The sequence below is a fragment of the Symphalangus syndactylus genome, chromosome 21, assembly GCF_028878055.3.
Source record: "Symphalangus syndactylus isolate Jambi chromosome 21, NHGRI_mSymSyn1-v2.1_pri, whole genome shotgun sequence".
NCBI lineage: Eukaryota > Metazoa > Chordata > Mammalia > Primates > Hylobatidae > Symphalangus > Symphalangus syndactylus.
In genome coordinates, this window is record NC_072443.2 from 46,754,368 (window position 1) to 46,780,312 (window position 25,945).

The window sequence follows — 25,945 nt, forward strand, 5'->3', positions numbered from 1 at the left end:
TGTCATCTGTTTCCCGGGGGGACCCTGACTGATAGAACACCTCATTAGGGATACTCAATGCATATGCAAATAGCAGCTTTTTAGCCCTTAGTTGGGGCTTTTCTCCTGTCAGCCCCTAAGAACATCCTAGGTGCCAGGACAATTGCCCTCCTCTCCCCTCACTATTTCCCACCCTCCCGCTGACCTGTGCTCCCTTCCCAGGCCTCTCTGCCTCCCCGCCCCAGGTCTGACCACCATCTTCAGAGCCCCAGGCCTGGCCTTCTATGTGGCCAGATCCTGAGCTCCAGGGGCCCGAATTAGGAGCATATCCTGGGCCTCTTCTCCTACCCTGAACCCCAGGCCTTAAGCTACCTAAGTTTTGCAGCAGAAGTTCCATTCTCATCATGATTTTTATGTAAATATGTCCTCCAAGTTCCTCTTGAATCAGTAATTGCTAGATTAATATTACTGTGTTCACCTGGGCTCCAGCAAAGCACGTCTGTCTGCTGTTTCAGGAGAGAACGGAAGGACAGGACATGATGAGTGGGGAAGGGATGGAGGAGGGCCTAGATCTGGGATCTCCTCTACTCAATTACCTTCCCTCCAGGTGAGGCAAGAGCAAGGAGTCTATGCCTGCAGCTTTGCAAATTTCAGCACAACTGCAGGATCATACTGAAAAAAGAAGAGTGGTCTGTTCCCATATCACTGGAAATGTTACGGGGTCTGAGTTTTCCAGGCGAATTCTAGACTTGGGAGGTGACTTCCCAACTCCCAAGAATTCCCCATCTATGGAAATCATCTCCCCTCCATTTATGGTCAAAGGGGTAGGCCCCAGCAGCCTCATATGTACCATGGGATCCCCATCCCAGCCATAGCTGCTTGTACCAGGATGGTCATGTGATCAAAACAGACAAATCAGGTCTCTCCCACAGCAATGTGGGTGTGTGAACCCCCAAGATCAAGTCAGTCTTTGTAGAGGAAACTGGAATATGTAAATGTGTGGGGTGGTCATATTCTTCTGGTTTTTTTTGTTTTGTTTTGTTTTTAGGAGACGGGATATCACTCTGCTGTCAGCCAGGGTGGAATGCAGCGGCATGATCATAGCTCACTGTAACCTCACGCTGCTGGCCTCAAGTAATCCCTCAGCCTCCCAAAATGCTGGGATTACAGGCACGAGCCTCTGTGCCCACCGTGGGGTGGTTATCTGCTACCTGCCATGTGAGCTGAGGACAATCTGAAGATAAAGACCAGTGACAGGTGACAGAGGCATGCTAACAGCTTTCCAGTTCCCAGTTCCAGCCCTTTCCTGAGGTTTAAATACATTCTGCTTCCATGAGCCACCCCCACTCCCAGATCCTTGTAATAAAATTTCCCGTTTTTGCTGGGCGCGGTGGCTCAAGCCTGTAATCCCAGCACTTTGGGAGGCCGAGGCGGGCGGATCACTAGGTCAGGAGATCAAGACCATCCTGGGTAACACGGTGAAACCCCGTCTCTACTAAAAATACAAAAAATTAGCCGGGGGGGTGGCGGGTGCCTGTAGTCCCAGCTACTCGGGAGGCTGAGGTAGGAGAATGGCGTGAACCCGGGAGGCGGAGCTTGCAGTGATCCGAGATCACGCCACTGCACTCCAGCCTGGGGGACAGAGAAAGACTCTGTCTCAAAAAAATAATAATAATAAAATAAAATAAAATGAAATAAAATAAAATTTCCCGTTTTTACTTAATCCTGTTGGAGTTGTGTCAGACTAGGAGTTGCCGACAGGCATTGCCTCCTCAGTCTGTCTTTGCCTTCCTCCTTTCTAAAGGAGCCTCTGCTTCATGAGGGCAGGAGGCAAACTGCCCTGCTCAAAACTTTTCCTAGTCTTTCAGGAAGAGGTGGCCCATGAGATGCATGAGGAGGTTGTCAGTGGGGCTTACAGGGACGTGCTCTAAGAGGGCTTTCCTTTTTCCAGAGTGGTCAGCAGATAGGAGGAATGGTGCCACAGTAGCCATCTGCAGCTGGTAAGTGACCTTTAGCCATATGCTAAGGATAGCAAAGCAGGTCAAGTCAGTCTTTGTAGGGGAAACTGGAACAGATAAATATGGGCCCTGTGGAGTTGTCATCTTTTTTTTTTTTTTTTTGAGACAGGGTCTCACTTTGCCACCTAGGCTGGAGTGCAGTGGAATGATCACAGCCACTGCAGCCTCAACCTCCCAGGCTCAAGCGATCCTCCCTCCTCAGCCTCCAGAGTAGCTGGGACTACAGGCACTTACCACCAGGCCGGGCAATTTTTTTTTTTTTTTTTTTTTTTTTTTTTTTTTTTTTTGTAGAAACAGTGTCCACTATGTTGCCCTGACTGGTCTCAAACTCCTGGACTCAAGCTATCCTATCACCTCAATCTCCCAAAATGCTGGGATTAAAGGTGTTGAGCCTACCTGAGTAGTCATCATCTTCTTCTTCTTCTTTTTTTTTAGACCCTGTCTCTAAAAAAACAAAGGACGTGACCTTTAGCCATATGCTAAGGTAGATGGAACCTGGGACGTTGAAGATGGAACCAGCTCCATTCTGTCTACCTCCAGACTCCTTTCCTATGCTTGCTGTGTCTCTCGTTTCCTTCTCTGCAAAATAGGGAGAATAATAACACCCAGCTCACAGCTGTTGTGGAGATGAAATAAGTTATTTTTATCTAACAGGCCTAGAACAGCATCTGCCACAAAGTAGGCATTGTATAAGTGCTATTATTATTAGCGAATAATACAGTCTTAACTAGTTTAAGCCCTTGCTTTTCACATCTCAATTATATTAACTAAATATAATTCTTATCCTATACAGTTTGGTTTCTCATACATACAACAAAATACTCCCAAGACAAACAGAAATTTCTATTTCTAACACGTCTGCCTGATTTGATGTTAAAATAATTCCAGAATTTCCCACCAGCAGCATATAGCCAATCCAATTATCCCGAGGGTTGTATAGTATCATAGAAAGCCCTGAGCTTGGGAGGCTGCCCTACCTGGTTGCAAACCTTGGTTTCATCACCTGTGAAATAAGGTTAATAGCTTCTTGCTTAGAGAGAATGCTTCGATACACCCAGAACTAAGTCTGGTACTGAGTAGGCTCTTTATGAAATCCATTCATATTAGTTTACTAGTATATGTAAAACATATTCCACTAGTTACCTAAGTATCTGTTCATTCATTTATACAATACTTCACTGAGCATTTACTGAACACCTACTACGTGCTGGGCCCTGTATAGATGAGAAAGTGGGGAGGAGGGAGGTTCACAAGACAAAAGCACGGTCCTTGCCTTCAAGAAACTTACAGTCTAAAAGAGGAAAAGAGACATGTCTCCAGTGAGCAGAGACAGTGACCCATGGCCCCGGGTCTGGATGAGGAAGGGGGCACAGAAGGTGCGTGCCTTGCCCTGCCTCGGGCCTGCCTGGCATTGGAGCTGGGGCAGGGTGCTGTAGGAGTGGGGGAGGGGAGATGCAGCACCAGCCAACTCCTGCTATTTTGGGAAATCTTCAGCGGTGAAGAAAGCATTTTCCCAAATCTTCGGTCAGAGCTTCTCTTGCCTTCTCTCACATGCTGTCCCAGTTCCCTGTGGGTTCTGGGTTTGAGGTCACTCTAATGGTGCCTGGAGGCGTGTGAATGCACGCGCATGTGTGTGAGAGAAGGCACGCCCACGCACACACTCCCTGAGGCCTCCCCGCCTTGTATGGGACTTCTCCTGGGCTCATTTTCCCAGCACAGAGATTAGAAAGAGGGTTTGCTGTAACAGGGGGAGTGGGTGAAATTGGCGAGTGACAGTGAAGGAGCGCAGAGAAGCGGGGGCAGGAGAAAAGGCCAGAGCAATCAAGAGGCCCGCAGCTGCAGAGCGACGGGTGCCCTCTGCTCAGGAGCGAAGGATGGCGGAGACAGAGGCTAAGAGAGTGCGTATCAGAGCTGAATTCCCCCACAGAGCGCAAATCAGTCTCCCAACAGGTGCCCCCCGAACCCTCCCCCATTTTCAGAGAGGGGACTGCCCTGACCACTCTGGGGTGGGTAGCAGCTGAGTTGCCGCACTGGGACCATTCCATTCAGCACGAGGATGCATCGGGCCGGCTCTCCTGCAGGGTCCAGCAAGACGGACGCATGGGTAGAGCAGCGGGAAGCAGCTGATGTGAGTGCCCTAAAAGGGAAAAAACGTCCTGGGAAAGCGGGTGACGGGCTGCAGTCAGGCGGGCATCTAAGAGGCCTCATGTAAAAGGCGGAACTCTCTTGAAGGGAATAAGGGTGGAGCTTCCCCAGCCATCGGGGTGAAGAGCATTCCAGACAGAGGGCACAGCAGGGGGAAGACTTGGCCCTGGCCTATCCTTGAACAATCTGGGGAAGCTGGTGGAGAGAGGCAGAGAGGGAAATGAGTCTGGAAAGTAGGACCGAGGCCAAATCACAGTGAGACTTGAGCACAAACCTAAAGATTCAGGAGTTTTCCTTCTGCTGAAGCGGAGGACTTGTGGATAGTTTGGGACAGTAGAAAGATGTGGTCAGATCCGTGCATGCTTTGGGAAGTTTGGTAGCAGTGAGCAAGGGGACAGGTGGATTAGAGCAGGCCATTTGTCAGCAGGGCAACTCTAGACATGGGGAAGCTGGTCTTGCACCCAGAATGCAGCTGGATCTCAGCCCCATTTGCATCCTTGTGCAGAATTCCCCAATCCAACTGTGGGGCTTGGCTCCAGACAGAAGCAGGGAGAATGAGGGACCAGGTTGGAAGCTGTGTGGCCCACAGAGCTGCACCCAGGCAGGAGCAGCACGGCCACTCATACTGCGGCTGACAAGGAGGTTCTCTCCAGGGTAACCTCAGACCTCTTTTCTTTTTAGTGAAAAAAACCATGGAAGGGTGTCATCAGGAAGAAAAAGACAACTTACGACCCTAAAAGATGAGGGCTTGAGTACAAATGCCTGGAGCATATTGACAGCATGCTAGGCACTGTGCTAAGCAAGCTCTTTCCATTCAAGATCTCACGGCAGCTTTGAAAGAAGGCCGAGAGGTGCCCACATAAGCATCCTTCTAGAAGCTGAGGCACTTGCCCAAGGTCCCCCTGCCACTGCCACAGTGAAGCTGGGATTTGAATCCGAGACTGTCTGCTGCACAAGCCCACACCCTGGGCCGCTACACTCACCATCCTCCCTGGAGGACAAACTGGCCCCAGCCCTATGGTTGCATTCCACAGCCCTGGCTCCACCTGCTCTCCAAGCAGCCCTCCCGGTTTAATTTGGTTTTCTGAGTTGGCTTCCTTACTACAGAGAGTGCTTTCTGGCTATAAATTATTAAGCTGACTTCCTGCTGCACACCAGCCTCCTGTGAGTTTGGGCTGTGGGAGGCAGTTTTTCCCGGGTCCTGAATGGCTCCGGAGAAAAAATTCTAGAGGTTCCAGATGGAGAGGGCAGAGTCTGGAGCCACAAGCCCAGCACGATGACAGCCACCTGGCAGCTTCCCCCAGCCCAGGCCTGACAGCCAGGGGCCAGTGTGGGTGGGAAGGAAGGCCATGCTTCCTTTAGTCCCCACCTCCAGCTCAGTCCATGAGGACCTTTGGGGAAGGGGATTCAGGGTCCCCTTTTCCCTGGGTCCCCTCCATCCTTGCCTCCATTCAAAGTCTCCACTTGGCTGCCTGCCTGGGAAAGGGGGAGAAAAAGAGAAGGAAAATAAAAGAAGAGGAAATAGAGGGGAAACCAAGAGCAGGGAAGAATGTGTACTGTCTGCAGTTTGGCAGGGAGGGAAAGGCATTGTGGGGGCAGCTCTCTCATGCCCCTGCCCAGGGCCACCGAGTATGGTGGCCTAGCAGTGGGCTTCTCCGTGGGGGCGGTGAAGGCATCTTCCCACCCACCCATCACTCACCACTTGGGGGGCCAAGCTTAGCCCAACTCCGCACAAAGATAAGATTGAGATGCAGATGCCTTCCCATTGCTCTGAATAGAGCAGATTTGATATGGATTTTCCTCTTTTCTTCCCTTTTAGACCATCTGAGGGACTGGGGCCCAGAGGGAAGGTTTGGACCAGAGCGGGGAGGGGCAGAGGGAGGAAAGCCTTCCTAGCACTTTCCAGCTCTAAATTTGGGGGGGGGTAGGAGCCTCTCCTACCCCCACCCCCTTGCCCTCTCCCAGGGGCAAGTTCATCCCCTGCCTCTGCTTTCTACAATCTGGGCGGCGTTCTTCTCTCCTCCATATATTCCTAGAAACCTCCAAGTCACACATGTGTGTCATGAGTGTTCCGGCAGTCCTCCCTGCAGTCCCACCCACATCCCTCCAGCTGCAATGGGGAAGAGAAAAGGAACAAGGTGATGACCAAAAGTTTAACAAGAAGGGCTCTGACACAGATCACATAGTTCAACACTGTACTTTATAGATGAAGAAACTGAGAATGGGAGGAGACAGCAAGATTGGGCAGGGAGCTCGTGGCAGAGACTAAGTAATAGTAGGATTAAGTAACAGTGACAACAACAACAACAACCATGTTATTATGTACCCAGAAGTGTTCTATGCTCTTTATATTATGCCACTTAATCCAAACAATAACCCCGTGAGGCAGATATTGTAATCACCCCCATTTCATGGATGGGAAAACTGAGGCACAGACCAGTTAAAAGTAACTTGCATGAGGTCAAACTGGTAAAAGCTGGATTCAAACCCAGGCAGTCGGGCTCAGGAGTCTGCCCCTTACTCGATGCCAGCACACCACACAGGACTCAGCTATTTAGAAAATGACATTATTTGACATAGCCATGTGGGTGGAGCCCAGGCCACTCCAGGGAATGTTTGCAGATGGCGAAAATCTCATAAACATGGTCTATAATCTTCTGTATTTGTGATCATAGAGACTGGTCTTGCTCCTCCAGAGTAAGTCAACACACAGTAAGAACTGAAAACAAGAATATAACAAGAATGTTTACATCACTTGGGAAAACAAAGTGTGAACATCATGAGGGCAATTGTGTAGAAGACAGGCATGCGGAGGAAGATGGACCAAATGCATGCGCAGAGAGCATGCAACCATCGGGGAGAACCAGGCCCCTGCCTCATAGAGTAGCAGTGTGGCTTAAATGAAATAAGGTGAATAGCATGTTTGGTTCATGCCTTGCACAGATTAGCATTACAAATGGTGGTGGTGGTTTCACTAAGGTAATATCATGAGTAGGATTTTGTTTCTTATTTACCAAACATTCTGTAATGTTTTATTGTTTTTGCAAGGAAAAAGAAAACAAAGCAGACTTGCCTACTTTAATTGCTGAAATTAAATGCTAAGGATGTCACCAGACGCAAATCAAGCTTATCTATTCATTAGAGCAGCCTCCTTTTCCTCCTCCCCATGGGCAGGCTCTCTCCGTAGAAACATTTCACTATCAGATATTCAGTTGCTGCATAAAATGAAATGGGCCCTCCCCCCAAAGATTTATGCTGAGCAACTGAATTGATGCTGGAAATCCCAAGAAAATCCAGGCCTTTAGTTGGATTTGCTGCCTGTTTTTGAGCTGTGGGCATGTTTTCAAATGCAGTTTGAAAAAAAGGGTTAAATGGCCAATTTCATGTTATATATATGTTACCACAATTTTTAAAAAGGAAGAGCTGCTCAAATACAGTGGACTGAGGTCCTAGGAGGTATGCTGATGATGCCCCAGATGAGGGGGTCTTCTCCTTGCTCTCCCCTCAGTCTGGTACCTGCTGCAGCCCCCTCACACTCCCCTGGGCACACTTACCCCTGACCAGTGAGAGAAGCCAGCCCCCTACTGTCCATCCACACCTTAGCTGTTGGGCTGGGGTATCGGGCGGCCCAGGGACGAGGTGGTGGGCAACAGGAGACGGAGTGAAGCCACAGGGCATCCAAGAGATGCAGGCCAGGCATCAGCTGGAACCACTCACTGAAGGGGGAGAATTTTGGGTGAGTCATGGATACATGATGAACCAGGCAAAAGAGATCAGGTCAGATATGAGGCCAGACTGCCCCAGGGACCACATGGTTACTGCTGTTGTTTGTTTCTTGGTGCTGCTTTAACAAATCACCACAGTAGTGGCTTGAAACAAAATTTTTTTTTTTTGAGGCAGGGTCTTGCTCTGCTGCCAAGGGTCTAGTGCAGTGACATGATCACAGCTCATTGCAGCCTTGACCTCCTAGGCTCAAAAGATCCTCCTGCCTCAGACCCCCAAGTAGCTGGGACAACACGTTGCACCACCATACCTGGCTAATTTTAAAAATTTTTTGTAAATATTATCTCACTATGTTGCCCAGGCTGGTCTTGAACTTCTGGCTTCAAGAGATCTTCCTGCCTCAGCCTCCCAAAGTGTCTTCCTGCCTCTCTCTCTCTCCAAAGAGACTACAAGCATGAGCCACCACGCCAGGCCTCAAACACACATGTATTACCTTATGATTCTATAGGTTAGAAGTCCAACATGGGTCTCAGTGGGCTAAAATCAAGGCATTAGCAGGACTGCATTCCTCAATGGAGGCTCTGGGGGAGAATTCATTTCTTCACCTTTCTCAGCTTCTAGAGGCTGCCCACATTCCATAGTTAAAGCCAGCCACATTGCAATCTCTAACCCTTCTTCCACTGTTACCTCTCCTGTGGACCACAGCTGGGCAAGGTTCTCTACTTTTAAGGATCCATGTGATTACATTGGGCCCATCTAGATCATCCAGGATAATCTCCCTACCTCACGGTCCTTGACTGAATCACATCTGCAAATTCCCTTTTGCCTCATAAGGCACCATATTCACAGGTTCTAGGGATTAGGACATGGACATCTTTGGTGAGCCATTATTCTGCCTGCCACACCTACCCTAGGGACTCCTGCTCAGTCATTCCCACATGGTAAACACATTTCTGGCATCCAGAGACTCATCTGTGACTGAATTTCTGAAGAAGGAGTAGCAGCCAGTAAATGGATCCCGGCAAGTCATGGCCACATGTTCTCAGAGAAGAAGGAGCTACTGCTGGAGGAACATCAGGAAGCCGGACATGCAGGCCCGGGGGCCGGGGGAGAGGGAGGAGCAGAGATGTGGAAATGATAGGCACAGGAAAGGAGAACAGGGTCTGTCTGGTGAGAAAGAGGATGGCCACAAAATGGAAAGGGGAGATCGCGGGAAGACCTTCCAGGTGAACTGCACTCCAACAAAAAGAAATTCATCAACACCGGCACACAAGGTGATCATTATTCACTTCCCAAAAGGATTTTCCAAAGTGTTCTTTAAGTAATGAGCTCCACTGTGTTCTTAAAATAGGATTTACACCCAATTTTTCAGTAACACATAAAGGGATGCTTGTAAATCTATGGAAATGAAGTGAGACCAGTAACATCTGCTTCCTTGCTTTCTGGGCTGGTGGTGTCAGAGGGAGATAGAAAGAACCACAGACTGTGGTGATGGGCTCAGACTCTGCCCCAGTTTCCCCAACCCCCTGACCCCCCATGAAAATTATCCCATTTAATGCACACACCACCCTTACTCTCATTTGACACATGTATAAACTAGAGAGGCTAGAGAGGAGGGAAAAGTCACAATGGGTGGCTACAGGTCCGGTCTGGCCCAAGGGCACTCTGACCCCAAAGCCCCGTTCTTTTGGCCACTCACAGAGAGCAGAGACTTTTCAGGGTCGCAAAGAGTTGTGTGTGTGTTGGTCACAGAAGCTACATCCCTCCTACACGCTCAGGTAGATGAGCAGACAACACCAGGGGCTATTGCTTACCTAGCAGGTCATTTCTGGGATGCTAATGAAACTTTCAATTATAGACCAAGCCTTTCCTTCTAAAGTTATTAGAGATAAGAATCCGAACTGGCTGAGGGCAGTGGCTCACGCCTGTAATCCCAGCACTTTAGGAGGCCGAGGTGGGTAGATCACTTGAGATCAGGAGTTCGAGACCAGCCTGACTAACATGGTGAAACCCCATCTCTACTAACAAACAAATTACCAGGTGTGGTGGCCCGCACCTGTATTCCCAGCTACTTGGGAGGCTGAGGCAGGAGAATCACTTGAACCCAGGAGGCGGAGGTTGTAGTGAGCCAAGATCGTGCCATTGCACTCAAGCCTGGAAAACAAAGCGAGTCTCTGACTCAAAAAAAAAAAAAAAAGAAAAGAAAAGAAAAGAAAAGAAAAGAAAAGAAAAGAAAAAGCTGTGATATAAGTGGCTGATTTTATTCTAAAGTTATTAGAGATAAGAATCCAAATGGCCTGAAAGAGGTCAAAAAGCTGTCATATAAGTGGCTGATTTTGTGTCTCGTTGGGGAGCCAGCTGTAGCAGATAAGAAAGGAGACAGAGAACATGGGGCATCGGGAGGAGCAGAACATTTGACTCCCTTGGCTTTCTGGAAATACCACTTGGGCATCAAAACAGATCATATAGAGGAAGGTGCCATAAAAATATTGAACCCTGTTTCTACTTCTCTATGTTGTTACACAGTCCGGGTTCTTTCTACCCTCTCAGTTGGCCCTAACTTTTCTTTCTGGTTCTTTCTCCCAAATGTGTGGTTCTCAAAGGTTCTATCCTCAATTCCCTCTTCTCTCACTGTAGCCAATACTGGGTGGTCTCAGCCACCCTCCCTCCCTCCATCCCCAGGGTTTCCACTTCCACCCCTACCCCACCAGCTCCACGGATTGCCAGCCCTTCTCTTCCGGACTCCGGACCACCAGGCCACCTCCGTCTCCATGTCATCCAGGCATCACTACTGCAGCCTGCCCAAAATAAATTTGCCATTTTTGTCCCTTAACCTGCTCCTCCCACATTCCTCATTTCTGTCATTGGTCCTACAATTTCCCCAAATATCCTGACTCACGTTTCAGCATTCTCAGGCTCTCCTCTCTCTCTTCTCCTACAGGCAACCCACTGTCGAGTCCTGGCACCTGTACCTCAGTGGATCCCAACCCCAGATGGGATGGCAGGTGACATGTGACATATGAGCTAAGTATGTGGGGTGGAGGCAGAGGAGGATGGGAGGACACACATTTCGTCTGGGTAGGACAGCTACCAGCTACCCAGCTCTACTTTCCACCAGCTAACTGTTGCTGTGTGAGGACACAGGCCCAGACCTGCCTATTTTTAAAGAAGATCTGCACATCTGGATTTATGTGAAATTTTTCCCATTTTTAAATGCTTGCAACTGCTTGCATTTTTTGAAATCCTTATGTGCACCAAACAAAACATGTATCTCTGTGACCTCTGGGCTTTGGTCTCTCTCTCCCACTGTTCCTTCTTTCCATTCCTACTGCCAATATGTCCATGCCTCCCTCCTGGACAAGGGAACCCCCTCTTCCTGGGTCGCCTAGCCAGCTTTCTCCCTTTACCCTTCGCTGGTCTCAGGGCCCCACTCAACAAATGTTGAGTTCTTTAGCTTCAAACTCAAGGCCCTCCAGAGAAAAAGAGAATAGTGAGGGGGAAGGAGACAGAGAAGAGAAGGCTGCTGCCACTCAGGGTGACAGAGCCATTAATTAACAGAGTTAAACATCTGGTGTTTAATTAACACTCTCCCTCCTCTTTCATTCTCCCTCCCTTTAACTTTCCCAGAGGGGCTCCACAGTGGGTGAAACTGAGCAGAAACCAGGAGAACAGCCTCCTGGCTGAGTCAGGGAGGGAGGGTGAGGAGGCTGGTGTTTGATTCCATGTGCTGGAGGAAAGAGGACAGTAGGGTAGCTTTGTGACTGGCTTACTTCACTTAGCATAATGTTCTCAAGGTTCATCTAAGGACAGGCTAGGAAGAAGCAGCTTGACATTTCAGTGGTAGGGGCTGTCCAGAAGTTTCTTGGGCAGAAGCTGGGGGCAGGAGCTCAGTGCCTGGGATTATACAAGGAAGTACCCAGCTCTCTTTGTGGCTAACGTGATTGCCTCCCTGAAATTCATTCCCCCATTGTCTTTGATAGTAAACTCCCACATTGCACACAGTGGCAATGTTCCCAGCCTCAGGTGAGACACTTGCTTCTTCAGCCTTTTTTGAAGTTACGGGTGCCCAGGTCTGACCAAGGAGAAATAAGCAGAAGTCTGCTACAGGCTCTGGGAAGACATTTGTCTTCCTTGTAAGAGATAGACTCAGTGGGCACCAATCCCTTTCCTTTCTCCACCTTCCTCCCTTGCATTTGAATGTGATGTCTTGAGCTACAGCAGCCCTGTTTTAACCACAAGACAAGAGACAAGCCAAGAGGGCAACAGAATACCTTGATGCTGTTGAGCCAGTGAGCAAAGACCAGCAGCTGCTGCCACTTCCAAAACCTCTTGTGAAGGGATTAAATGAATCCCTCTGTTTAAAGTTATTGTAGATGGTATTTTCTGTTACATGCATCCAAAAGCATTCCTAAGTGATACACTCCCTACCCTAAAACCTCTTCTCTCTAGGGAGATAAGTAAGTGACCACTTTGACCACTTGTTTAATTAGAGTGGGGTAAATTCAAGAGCAGACATGCTGCTCAGAGTGCCTCCCAATCTAGATGGCCCAGGACCCAGGATTAGGAACTGGAAAGCAGATAGTAGAGTAGGCCATGGCCGCATGAGATGGGAGCTCTGAGGGAGTCCTTTCAGAGCCTGCCAGACAGTGGGAGCTTAGCCGACACGGGTTTGTGTGGATACATGAATGGCTGAATGTGCCACTTCTTGGCACAGGTGGCCCAGCAACAACCAGCTGGAAGGAAGGGACTCTCCAGCAGCTAGCTTGAATCTCTCTGATTCCAGACCCTTCTCAGAAGGCCATGCTGGAACACCTCTCCCCTTCAGAAGTTCCCTCCTCCTCCCCACTTCCTATGATGCCCACCTACCCTCTTATTTGGCACTTAATCAAACCTCCCCATTTGCTCCAAATATGGCTCTTGGTTTGATTGCAAACCCCGGGAGGCAGATACCGCTTCCTTTTTCAGCCTCCAGGACCTACCAGTGTCTTGAACACTGAAGACAGTTGATAAATGTTTTCATTTGAAGTCGATGCTTTGGAGGGTGCAAAGAAGTTTGTGACTTAAAGAGTTGCTCAGAGAAGAGCCCCTCCTAAAAAGAATAGTCCCAGAAGTCTGTAGTACTGCCTGAAATTGTACTATCAGACATGGACTACATTGACTAGCTGAGTCACCTTAAGTGAAACAACCACTGTCAGCAACAGTTTTGTGTGAGGGGAGTGCCAACTCAGCATGGAAATTCATTGTAAGAATGTTTATTATTATTATTATTATTATTATTATTATTTTTTTTTTTTTTTGAGATGGAGTCTGGCTCTATCACCAGGCTGGAGTGCAGTAGTGCTATCTCAGCTCACTGCAAGCTCCGCCTCCCGGGTTCACGCCTTTCTTCTGCCTCAGCCTCCCGAGTAGCTGGGACTACAGGCGCCCACCACTACGCCCAGCTGACTTTTTTTTGTATTTTTAGTAGAGATGGGGTTTCACCTTGTTAGCCAGGATGATTTCGATCTCCCGACCTCAAGTGATCTGCCCAACTCAGCCTCCCAAAGTGCTGGGATTACAGGCATGAGCCACTGCGCCCAGCCTTAAGAATGTTTATTATAATAAGCCTTTAAATGTGATGAGTCTTGGAAGAATTATCCCAGCAATTATTCACTTTTGAATGTAATCTTGTAGATTTTAGGGTGGTGAAGGACCTTAGATTTCCTCCTCCTAACTACCCCCACATGACTTCTAAACTATCTTCAGAAGTAAGCAAGGATCTTCTCGCGTTGAATTAACATGGCATTTCGTAGGAAAGAAAGAGTAGCAGGTGCTGTTGGTACCTGCCCCATTCATAGGTGGGTGCACCCATCCAGATTGGCTGTTAATAGTTCACACCTGCAACCTTCTCCAGAGGCCTGCCCTTAACCCAATGCAGACTCCTGGAGACTACAACCCTCACCACCATTCCAAGGCACTTGGGCAATCACCAGCTGACAGAGGCGTATAGAAGCCCAGCCCCCACATCTCCAGGTGCAGTGGATTCTGTGGTGCCATTCATGCTCCAGGGCTCCTCGTGGGATTGTGGGATCATGGGATCATGTAGCCTTGGCCTCGTCCTCTGCTCTACCCTGGTTCTTCCGGAGGACACTACCCGATCAGTCACTTGCTCAAGAATCTCTGCTCAGGCTTTGCTTCTTCCAGGGAACCTGGCCTGAGATAGGCCCTTAGGCTCTTTCTGCCTTCCCAGATGAGGACTGAGAAGGAGGTAGGGGAAGAAGCAGGCTGGTGTCAAGACTAAGCTCTGCACACTTCTCTTTTGGCCCAGGGCTCTGCCCTCTCACTCTGTGTGTACGAGAGACCATGCACGGGGCCCAGCCCTCAGCCCGCCCAAGGACTGCAGCCTTGACCAGAGTTAGCATGTGTTCCTGCATCCTCCATGCTCCCCTGACCTCCCCGGCTATCACCTTCTCTCCAGAAAATGTGCAGATCCTCTCCAAGTCCCAGCAACACTTTCCCAGAAAACTGTAAATCCAAAAATCAACTGGTCTTTATGTCACCACATTATCAGAATTGGGCCCCCAGGAAGGTTTAGGCTCAGAGACTCACAGAGTATTAGTGTAAAAAAGGGCCTTGGGAGATGATGTAGCTACCTCCTTCACAGTTTAATTTGGATTATACTTCTGCATCTGTGCCACTCCCCTCTCACTATAATTGCGATAATTATGGTCTGCTTTATTCTCTTCTGGACCATTTATACAGGTGAACAGAGATGGAAATGCATGGATGCAAATCCCCAACCCCAGGCTCTTTTTTCAGGGTTTGCCTCCCTAGAGGCAATGAACCTGAGTCAGAGAGGGACGGTCGCCTTGGGGGTGACCTAGTAGCGGGGTAGGATGGGGGTCCAGCCCCAAGGTGCTGTGCCTCTTAGATTGGAAGGGTGGGAGAAGCAGCTGTTTGCACTATATGTATCCTACTCCAACGCCCGCCCCAACACTACTGGAAATACATTTCTTTCCAGTAGAAATGAAAGGGCAGTGGAAATCAGGTCAGTTTGGATCTTCCTATGGTTAATAATGTCTCTGTGGGCATATGAGGTCATCCTGTCCATCCTCCAGGCTCCAGGCAAGACAGTTCCTCCTTCAGTCCAGGGTAGCTTTACTCCAGCCACATCTCTTGGTGACCTCAGCTGTGTCTGGTACCCATCACTGTCAGGACATTCTTACATCTTTTCTGCCACATGAGCCAACATTCATCAAGGATCCTAATAAATGCTATGGGCCATAAGTCTTGGGGCAGGTCATTTTCTCTCTTTGGAGAACCCCTCTTTTGAGCATTCTATCATCTTCTGTTCACTTACCAGTGCTTATATCTGACTCCAGTTTTCTCACCAATGATCCCCAACTTGTCAAATCCCAGATACCAGGACTTCTGGTGAAAATACATGGGTTCTGTGCTCGAATAATTTTAATTATATCTAAGCTTTCTTGTGTTCTTTTTTCTATGACAGACAGTGTGCTAATTGTTTTTCAAATGTGATCTCATTTTATCCTCACCATATGGCTATAAAATAAGCTTTACTGCCTTTTTTCAGATGAGGAAACTGAGGCTCAGAGAGGTTGGGTGGCTTGCCCAAAGTCACACCAGAAGTGGCAGAGCCGGATCTGCCCTCAGATCTCTTTGATGCCAAAGCCCATGCTCTTAGTCAGCCTGCTTCCCACCTCCTTCCAGGGATGCTTTGGAGACACATTCCCCAGGAAGGAAGGTGAAGGTGCTCTCTACTGGCTGTGGGGGCACAGAGAAGGGATGCCACCCAGGTCTCCTCCTGATTCCCTGTATCCAAAGTTGAGTCCAGCCCAGTTCCTCTCCCAATGCCCAGAGCTTCCTCCCTGCATCCTATCCTGTGCTGGGTTCTGGATGCATTTTTTTTCTCTCTCCTGGTCGGTATGCCTGCTACTGCCAGGGCCTCTGATCATAATTCTCTATTCCAGTGTCTCCAATGAGAGCTCCCAGCTCCACTCTCATTCTGTTCCACCTCATGGACATCACAGCCCCTAGGTCACCCCAGCCTTCCTGGCACCCACCTGCACTGATATTTCTGTGTCCCTCTCACTGCTGTGGGTGTTGGAGTCACTGGCCCCTTCTGCTTTCCCAAGTTCCCTGACGCAGGGAAAGTCACTGCTCATTAGTTTGTGCCAACAGCGGAGGTGGCAGAGAGCAGCGAGGCAGATAATCTGAGGTAGTGGGGAATGTAAGAATCGTCTCTATTTGGCTGTGGAAGGTATTTTTGGACTTACAGTTGAATGTGGGTGTGTGTTATATGCTGGGAATTCACAACACTTCAAACCAAATACTGAAGCTCAACCAGCAGGACCTGGCTGCTGGTTTCAGGAATTAGAAAGCTGTCCACCCTGTTCCTATTTCCTGCAGAGCTGGGTGGCTCCGTGTCTCGGCTGATGTTCAGGACCAGCTGAAGCAGAACTGCTACTTCTCTAGGGCTCAGAAACCACACTTGCCCCTGACCTAGAGCCTGGGCTGCAAATGTGGATGCCCACAGCAGGTGGGCAGCCAAGTGAGGCCAGCTGGTGTCACACAAAAGGGAATGGCAGAGCGAGGACTGTGAACCCCTTCAGGAAGGCACCATCACTTCTCAGGGTCAGCTGCTCCTCAGCTTCAGCTGATGACAGAGGCCAAACAAAACACATCTGTGAAGGAATTTGGCCCACTGACAACTGGTTTGCAGTCTCCTGCCTCGTGGTTCTCACACTAATGTGCATCAGAATTGTCTGGAGGGCTTGTTAAAACTGATTGTTGGGCCCCTTCTCCAGAGTTTCTCATTCAGTCAATCTAGGGTGGAGCCCAAGATTTTGCAATTCTAGCAAGTTCCCAGGTGATGCTTACGGTCTAGGGACCGCACTTTGGGAACCACTGCTATAGCCCAGCAGCTAGAGAATAGGAGAGCTTCCCACTTCCTTACCTTTTAGTATTTGCAAGACTTTTTTTGGTAAGTGTCAACTCAAGAGGTAATCGTGTCCTTTAGAAGCTAAAAGTCAGAAGAAAGGGTGAGACACATCTATTAAATGGCAAATATGCATCAGAAGCTTTCATGAACATCTCGTTTAATCGTCACAGCCTTCCTGCAAGGTAGGTATTATTGCCCCTACTTTACTGCTGAGGATCTAAGGCACAGAGATGTTCATGACTTGCCCAAGGTTGCACAGCTAGGAAGGACAATTCTGGGACCGAAATCTACATCAGCCTAACTCCAGTGCCCATGCTTTTCCCAAATCATCAAACTGCCCAGAGAATCAGGGCCTCTTTGCAAAATATACCCTCTATCTGGGGGTTGAGCAGAATAGCCTTCCCTTTAGGGGCCCTTCTAAGTTTGTCCATCGGGGCAGCTCACAGTAAGGGCTGGATCAAGAGCCAGAAGGCTTGGAGAGGGGAGAGTCTTTTGCCTCCTTCCAAAGGGAATGATCAATAAAGACCTGGTCCTGGAGCACTACCCAGTGGCCTATAATTCCCAGGAGACAGGAGGGCTGACCCTGGGGCAGCATAGTGCCCTGGAAGTGCCAGGCCTGAGGAAGTCACTCCTGAACAAATCACCTTAGTCCTTGGGAATACATCAGAGCAGGGTGGGAGAATTATCTGGTTAATGCCTGCAAACTGGTGGCAGGAACCATGTCTGTTTTGCTCAGTGCTATATCCCTAGCTGCTAACCCAGCACCAATCACATAAGAGATGCTGAATTATTTGTTGAATGAGAGAATGACTGAATGGTGTAACAAAGGGCAAGGAATCTTTGCTCTTAGCCAAAGGGACTACGGATAATGTGCCCACTCATGGCTGAAAGTGTAGACCCTCATAAAGCAGCCAGCCTTGAGAAGGGAGATATGGCAGGTGATAATTCTGCTTCAGGTAATTGATCGGAAATGTTTTCCAAATCCATCATGGGCCATGAAGCAAAGATATTAACAGGTCTGCCAAGAGCCAGCAAGAATAAGGTCTTATTCACCTCTGGATCCTCAGCCCGTGTCTATTGAATGAATGAAAGTGAGTCTCTCCTCCTGAATGCCCAGTGGGGAAGGTATTCACACACTTATTGCTGCATGGGTGCTGGCAGGCCTCTGCCCAAGAAGCCTTCCCCAAGGCTTTCTGGAAGGCAGGTGGGGCATGGTGAGAAGAGCATGGACTTGGAGTGGGAAGCCATGGTGCAAGCCCTGATGTCAGCCACTCCTGAACTCATCAATAGACGCGATCCCAGTGGGAGCAACAGGCACTGTGGGCCCCGCTGCCTCCCTTCTCTTTAAAACAGAGAGAATAACGATAGCAACAACAAAGCAATCATAACAACTTCTTGACAGACTTGTGAAGGTGAAATACTTGTGCACTGAGAGCGGACAAGCACTCGACAAATGCTTGTTGTCTACATGGATCCGCTGATAGATCCACCGTGGCTGGGTCACTTCTCCAGCGTGGAGAGTTTTCAGAAGAGTCCCTCACTGCTCCAGGTGGGAAGCTCTGCCACTACCTGACTTACTTTTTCTCTTGCTGCAACTTAAGCCCTCTTACTCCACTGTCTGTGGTGACAAGGAATAGGCTGGCAGTTGGTGAAAGCTCTGTCTAACACTGATCTCCCCTGCCTTTCCAGGAAAGCAGCAGAAACAGATTTTTTGGAGTCAGGAACTAATGTTATGAAGAGTGTGCAGTGACTTAAGATGTATCTAAATCAGTGCAACTCCAAGCCACATGGTAACACAAATGGTTCTGCTGCCCATGTGTAAAGCATGCCAGCCCTTTTCCCTGGCATGTGGCACACTCCGGATCTCTCCCTTCATCCAGTTTTGTGTGTGCAAAACTCAGCCTGGATCAGTCACCCTTGAAATTTGAATCAAATAAAATTAAAATTAAAAATTGTTCTTGGATCACACCCTGTTTTGCATTATCTGTGCTATGATTTGACTTTATTCAGCTCTTTAACCACTGGCTCCAGAAGATCCCACAGATGTAACTGGGCCAGCACTGGGGAGAGAGACCCCCACCTGAGTTGGTAAGAGCCGTTGGGATGCTGGGCTGGGTGCAGCATAGGTGACCAGCAGAAAGGTGGTGTCAGGAATCATGCAAGTCCCCTTCACGTGGTGGGTCCTTGCTGCTCTTCACAACCACGATGCCATCAGATTCCCTGTGAAGTCTGCAGAAGGCTTGTCATGGCTCCCATTTAACTGATGAGAAGCCAGAGGCCCTGAGAGCAGCTACAGATCCAAATGCTCAGAGTGAGAAGTTAGCCCAGGTCTGCCTTCCCACCCCGCAGCCTATCCAGGCTCCCAGAAACACCCTTATTCCCCAAGTCAAGCCGTGATGGCTCACACTGGATAAGGTCCCGAGCCACTGGGAGTTAGGAGCCTGGAAACTGTGGGAGAAACCCTACAGATTAATGACAGGTCATTCAGAGTATCTATATACCTTGTTTTGGAAATCTAAGAGGTAAACATAATTGGATTCCAAGGTCTTCAGAAAAATCACTCATAATACTGTCTTTGGGGAGTGAGCAGTGTTGAGACTGGGGCAGGAAAGAAAAATGATGGACTCTTATCCCAGTCTGAGCCCCGACTCCAGCCTGTGTTCAGGCTACGTTTATGTCCTTCTCTCCTTTTACACCCCTAGCTTCTAGTCTAGGTGCCAAGTGGCCCTGGGCCTCTAGTGCCCTGAGGGGAGGCAGCCAATGAGCTGCTAACCCAGGGGACATAAGCTAGTCCAACTCAGCCTCTGCCATGTGACCAGCCAAAAGCAGAACCTCAAACCCCCACCCCAAGATGAGTGGGGTCCAGCCTGGCGGGTGGTGGAGGGTGCCGCAGTCTGCTCCCTTTCCTCTTTTAGAGAGGAAAAAAGAAAATGAGTGAGGAGGGGTGGAACATCAACAGGGACCAGAAGGGAATAAAGAACACTGAGGCCAGTTAATCTGTGAAGGTCGTGAAATGGACAGAGTTTTGTTTCTTTTGGTTTATGTTATTGCATTTATGATGGTGTTTGTGCAGTAAGTGAAACAGTGAAGGGAAAGTGTCTGGGGTCTGTGTTGGAGCTGCATGATGCTGCAAACTTGGGAGGTTGTAGATTCCCAGGGAGGGCAGGCAATGTGGAGCCTCCCTGTCCCACTCTGGGAATCTGCAACCCACCAAGTGTGGAGCCCAGGACAAAGGGGCAGAGGTATGGGAGTGGGGATGGGCGGAGAGGGAGGAGAAAGTAGGGAGAAATTCCTTAAACTCCTTCAGGATTTCCTTCTGGAGGGCCGTAAGTCTTCTTTACCAGGCCCAATTCCTGGTACTCTGGGTCCTGCCAGCTCAGATTCCTGAACTTCCAGAACATAATTGTGTTCCAGCTCAGCAGGGCACAGCCTCGGGCCAGCTAGGAGCAGGCTGCCGTTCCTCGAATGTACACCCTGTCAGTGCCCAGATCCATCTGGAGAGCAAATGGCTGGCTGAGAGGAGACAGAGCCCAGGCACACCACACCCCATCTGCTCCTGCCATGTGACACATGCTTGCAAGCGGGGAGGGAGAAGCCTGCAGGTGGTTGGCTGATGTAGAGGGGAGGCTGGGAGAAAGAACAGGGACCAGCACAAACCCACTGTCCAGCCCCAGCCAGAAGCCTTTCTGAGAACTGCTCCCAGCCCTACTCCCATTGCCAGGTGAGCCTCCTCGCTCCTGCACACACACAGGTGAAAGACAGGTCTGAGTGAAGGCCAGGCCTGGGACTCCACCACCACCACTGCCCCAGACACAGGAATGTGTAAGTGGGTGCACACTCGCCTGCACACATGCCTGAGATCCAGATCATTCCTTCAAAGCTTCTTTGCAGGTGCAATGATGCAGCCTCACTGCTGCCCCAGCCCTGAGCACCTACAAGGCAGGTGACTGGTCCTTCTGGGTTTGGGTGTATGGGTTGGGGAGAGTGAGGCAGGGAAACGTGCCTGAGGACCTCTCAGGTGGATGGTGTCCAGGAGGTGAGCAGGCCATGGGGCTTGGTTGTGGGCAGAATAGAGAGCTCCAGCCCTGGGCCAGGGGGTGGGAAGAGAAGGGGACGGGGGTCTTTAAGAGAAGCACAGTGAGCTCTTTCTGATCTGGTATAAAAGAAGCCCTTCTTGGAGACAGAAAGATGGTCAAGGGCTGACAAAACCCTTCCAATGCTTAATGAATGTCTCTCTTTAAACCTGGCCATTGGTGCCAAAGCCCCTTGAGTTCCATATTCATAGAGCTCAGTTATAATAAGAATAACAGCTAACAGGCTTACTATTTGCAGGACTTTATCTATGACTCACCCTGCAGGCCCGGCCCCCACCCCCAGCTCTCCTTTTCCACAATGGAACTAGAATAGAGTTATCTTCGTAGAGGCCCGTTGGAGGAGCATCTGAAATGCCAGAATTCTGGGGAGGGAGTGTGGAAGTGTCCTCTGCTCAGGTCCACAAGGACAGCAGAGAAATGGATGGGAGTGGGAAACCATGTCATTTTCCTACCAGAAGCTTTAGTCCAGTGCCCACAGGTGTGGTCTGCAGGCAGACGTGGGGAGCACCAGACAAGGAGAGATGGAGGGTGGGCCCTGGGTCCAGGGCTGAGGAGCAGTGGAGTAAGGAGAGGCACAGCTGATCCCCTGCCTGCCAGGAGAGCTGCGGCTGCTGGCTGGCGGGGAAGGAGTGTGACGGATGCTCCCCTGCCCAGCTGCACCTCAGCCTTGGCAGGGGAAGGAAGGTCGATGAGACCCTGAGCCAGGGAACACGGATGTCTGCCTGAGGAGGTGGAGACCAAGGCAGAGACCTGCTCTCCCACTTCTCCCCCCCACCACCCCCCTGCCTTGGCACAGCCTGGGTCGACACTGAGCACCCACGCCACAAACGTGCAGCCCTGGGTTCAAATCCTAGCCCAGGCTCCCTTAGCCTCTCTGAGTCAGTTCCCTCAACTGTAAAACCACACAGGGCAGTTGTGAAGATTAAAAGATAATGTTTGCGGAAGCACATAGCACTGTCTGGCACCTAGAAAACACTCAATAAATGTCAGCCATTATTTTATCATCATTATTAGTGTTGTGATTATGCGGACCTTCTATCTCTCTCTCCAGATGCTCACAATAGCCTCCTAAGTAAGCTTCCTATCTTTCATCTCTCCTCTCCAATCCGTCCTACACAAAGCTGCCAGAACACAGTCTACAGCAATGATTTGGTCACATTATTCTGCTGCTTAAAACCCCCACCAGCTCCCCACTGCCTACACAACCAAATCCAAACACCCTGCATAGCAAGGCCTTTCCATCTGCCTCAGACACCCTCTCCTGCCTCCTCTCTGGCCATTCCCCCTCCATCCAACCTCCTCAACACATCCCAAATCTAGATACTCTTCCTGTCATGCACTTGCCCACCTTGATCCCTTCGTTTCTGCTCGCCCGTCCCTGTAGAATGCCCTCTCCCAAATGCCAGCTCATCTATGAAGCTCCTTCTGACCCTCACGCAGCCAACGACTTCCTCTGCTGACAGATGCACCATGTGGTTTGTATACTCTCATCACTTCCTCACCCCGTGTTGGGCTGTGCAGATGCAAGAAGTGCTTCTCAAAGTGTGCTCCTAGGACCAGCAGCATCTACACCTCCTGGGAACTTGTTTAAAATGCAAATTCTCAGGCCTCACCCCAGACCTACTGGATCAGAAAGTCTGGGGGCAGGGCCCAGTAATCTGTGTTTTAACCAGCCCTCCAGACTCTATTGCACACTCAGTTGGGGAACCACCGATGTAAGGTACCTGTACCCTGTAGGTGATGCTTGGTACACAGAGAGAAATGATGGGTTAGATCAGATCACTTGGGTAGCTTTGAAAAAATACAGCTGGTTGGGCCGTTGATCTGGGGTTGGGCCTGTGCGTCCATGATTTTTTTGTCTCCCAACATTTTATTACAAACATTTTCAAACATACAAAACAGTTAAAAGACTGCACAGTGAACACCTGTATACCCGCCATCTAGATTCTATCACCAACATTCTGCTGTATTTCCTTTGTCACACATCTATTTACCCATGCACTCATCCATTTTATTTTTTGTTGCATTTCAAAGTAAGTTGCAGACATCATACACATCACACAAACACATCTGAGTGATTTAAAAGCCCTCCGGGTCCAGGCGTGGTGGCTCACGCCTGTAATTCCAGCACTTTGGGAGGCCAAGGCAGGCGGATCACTTGAGGCCAGGAGTTCGAGATCAGCCTTGCCAACATGATGAAACCTGGTCTCTACTAAAAACACAAAAATTAGCCAGGCATGGTGGCACGCACCTGTAATCCCAGCTACTCGAGAGGCTGAAGCACAAGAATCACTTGAATCTGGGAGGCGGAGATTGCAGTGAGCCAAGATCGGGCCACTGTACTCCAGCGTGGGCGACAGAGTGAGACACGGTCTTGAAAAAGAAAAAAAGCCCTCCAGATGGTTACACCGTGCAGTCAGGGCCTCTCTGATCCCAGGTGGGAAACTGACAGTCTCTTAGGCTCAGCTCCTGCTATGAAATGAGGAAGAGGAGGGGGAGGATGCCTACTATGCCTCCCTGTCCCACTCTTACAAGGATTGAATGAGATCACATTTGAGAAAGCCCTTTGTAAAGGGCCATGTGATTAACAGAAAGCAATCCCTGACTCCGTGCTGGAGAGGAAGGTGTCCAGAGCTGTTGCAGGATCGCTGAATAATAAACGAATTGCAAATAAATGACAAATAATTCTTTAGCATAAGTGTATCCCAAATATTGCCTGAGACATACTCATACTGAAATACTCTTTGTTGCTTACCTGAAATTCAAATGTAATTGGACAACCTATACTTTTACTTGCTAAGTCTAGCACTCCTAGAACTCAGTCCTGTCTTATGGAGAGCACCAGGATCGGAACCCTCTACCCAGAGAAGAGTCAGGGCTGGCAACAGGGACTACAGCTCTGCCTAGCCAGCCTCTCATGCTCCTAGGATTTAAATGTTAATGTCATCCAAAAACACCCTCACAAAAACATCCAGAATAATGTCTGACCAAATATCTGGGCACAGTGGCCCACCCAAATTAACATATAAAACTAACCATCACGGTCAGCAAGTCTCAAACATTAGAGTACAAAAGTCTCACTGGGGAGAGCCAATTAAAATGCAGGTCTCCAGGCCCCACCCCAGAGATGCTGATGCACTAGGTTTGGCACAGTGCCCAGGAGCCAGCATTTTAGCCATCACTCCAGATGGCTGCGATCCAAGGGCTCCATGGGCCCACTTTGGGAAGCACTGCAGTTGTCACTCAATAAATATTTGCCGACTAAAGGGATGTTGGACGTAGGAGTGTGGGCAGGAAGGCATCTGAGCCAGGGCCAGACCACCTCTGCAAAACTGTGTCCTAGGGGCTCTGTGAATGGCCCCCAGTGGAGTGATGGCAGATGGGGAACCAGCCACCCAGTCCTGCCCCCAGGCAGGGACCCACAGCTGAGTTTGCAGACAGACACAGGAGACAGGGCTGCAGGCAGAGGGCAACTCCACCAGCCCTGGCACTAACTCAAAGGGCAAACCCTTGAACCAGGCCTGGCCCCACCTGGGCCCCAGGGTGCCCTTCTCTGTCCCATGCGAGTCGGTGGATGGACGTGCTCGGCCTCTCATGAGCCGATGAGATCATGGCTCAGGAATCTCTGTGCAGTCGGTTGCCCCTGAAAAGAACCACTCACTGAGCTGGGGAAGCGAGCAGCTGAATGTTCACAGGCCGGCTGGGGAGGCGGGGCATAGGGCCACAGGGACCCGCGCAGCATCCCAAACACTTCAGAAAGGAAGAAAATCAACCCTGGGCTGTACAAGCCCATGATGACAGAGCTGGGTTTTTTCTTTTAATAGACTCCCATAGACTGGTGGTTAGAGTTATGTCCCTGAAAACCTTACAGCTAAATAGGTAACTGCCAGAGAATGACAGCGTCCGGGCAGAAAGAGACTCTCAGTGGTGAGTTAGGCCCATCTGCCAGGACCAGCGTTCTAAACGTTTCAGTGTGATAGAAGGCTGGGGGCAGACCCCTCCGCTGGGCAGCCTCCGGGGGTGGAGAGGCATGGACAGCCAGCGTCGTGTCAGAAGAGGCGTTCATCCTCAGGGCCTTGCCTGATGGGGAGTAAATAGGTGCTCAATAAACGCGTGTTCAGCTCAACTGAGCAAAGGGTAAAACAAGAGGAGAGGAGGCTAGTGCTGCCCCTATTCCAGGCACCTTTTACACCTGTTACCACGTCCTGCAGCTCTGGGCTGCTCTGTTTCCACCCCTTCTGTGCAACCTCAAATGTCACCTGGCTCTCTTCATGCCCATCCTCCTGCCCAGGTCTTGCTTAGCCATCTTCAGCCTGCCCTGTGAGCCATCGCACAGCCGCTGGGAAAGTGGTTCAGAGAGGGAGACGCAAGACACAAAGAATGTCTTGAAAAGAAGGGACAAAGCACTGGGGCTCTGCAGGCTGCAAAAGAACAATGGGATAAATGGGATGGGAGGTGGGGGAAGAAGCAAAGTCCTCAGGTGTTTGAAGGGTTATAACTGAGAGAGGATGACCAGAGACACCATCACTCTCAGGACAAGACAAGGTGAACATGGACAGTGGAAAGACCCACCGAGGAGAACATTCAGGATCAGAGCAGCAGAGAGCCCCTCTGTCTCTGAGATCGCCTGGGTGTCTCAAGGAAGAAATGGTTTTCTGCCTGACATGGACTGCAGAGCCAGCCAAGCAGCCCGCCATCCATGAACACTTTCACATCCTTCCAACTCTCTTCCCGGATTTAGCTTGTGCCACCTCTGGGGGTTCCCAGTTCCACATAGGTTTACTACCTGCTATGTAAATAGCACTTACTTTCATTTGTGCTACAGTTTCTTTTAGCTGCCTTCAAGGGCTCCCCTTCTGTCTTGTGGTTTCAGGGACTTGGAGATGAAATCCGCATGTCGCCCTATGGCAGCCTTAAGGGAGAGGGGGAATCACAATTGGGATGTCCCCCCATCACTTTTTCCTTTCTGTCCTGGGATCCTGGTAGATATTTCATCTCACTTCAGAAAGACAATCCCTTAAAGAAGGAACAACAGGCCATCCACC

At 49.7% G+C, this 25,945-nt stretch overlaps 1 protein-coding gene across 8 annotated transcripts in view; it reads right to left on the reverse strand.

The window, feature by feature from the left end:
* Nucleotides 1–25,945, reverse strand: part of SEMA5B (semaphorin 5B) — a 116,760-nt gene that overhangs the window by 44,057 nt on the left and 46,758 nt on the right. For all 8 annotated transcript variants that reach the window (XR_010118637.1, XM_055259851.2, XM_063630671.1 and 5 more), the window contains exon 2: nt 7,697–7,858. Coding sequence is in view for 7 of the 8 variants with exons in the window: in XM_055259851.2 (XP_055115826.1) it covers nt 7,697–7,820 (124 nt within the window). In the remaining variant the exon portion in view is untranslated. The remainder of the gene's footprint in view (nt 1–7,696; nt 7,859–25,945) is intronic.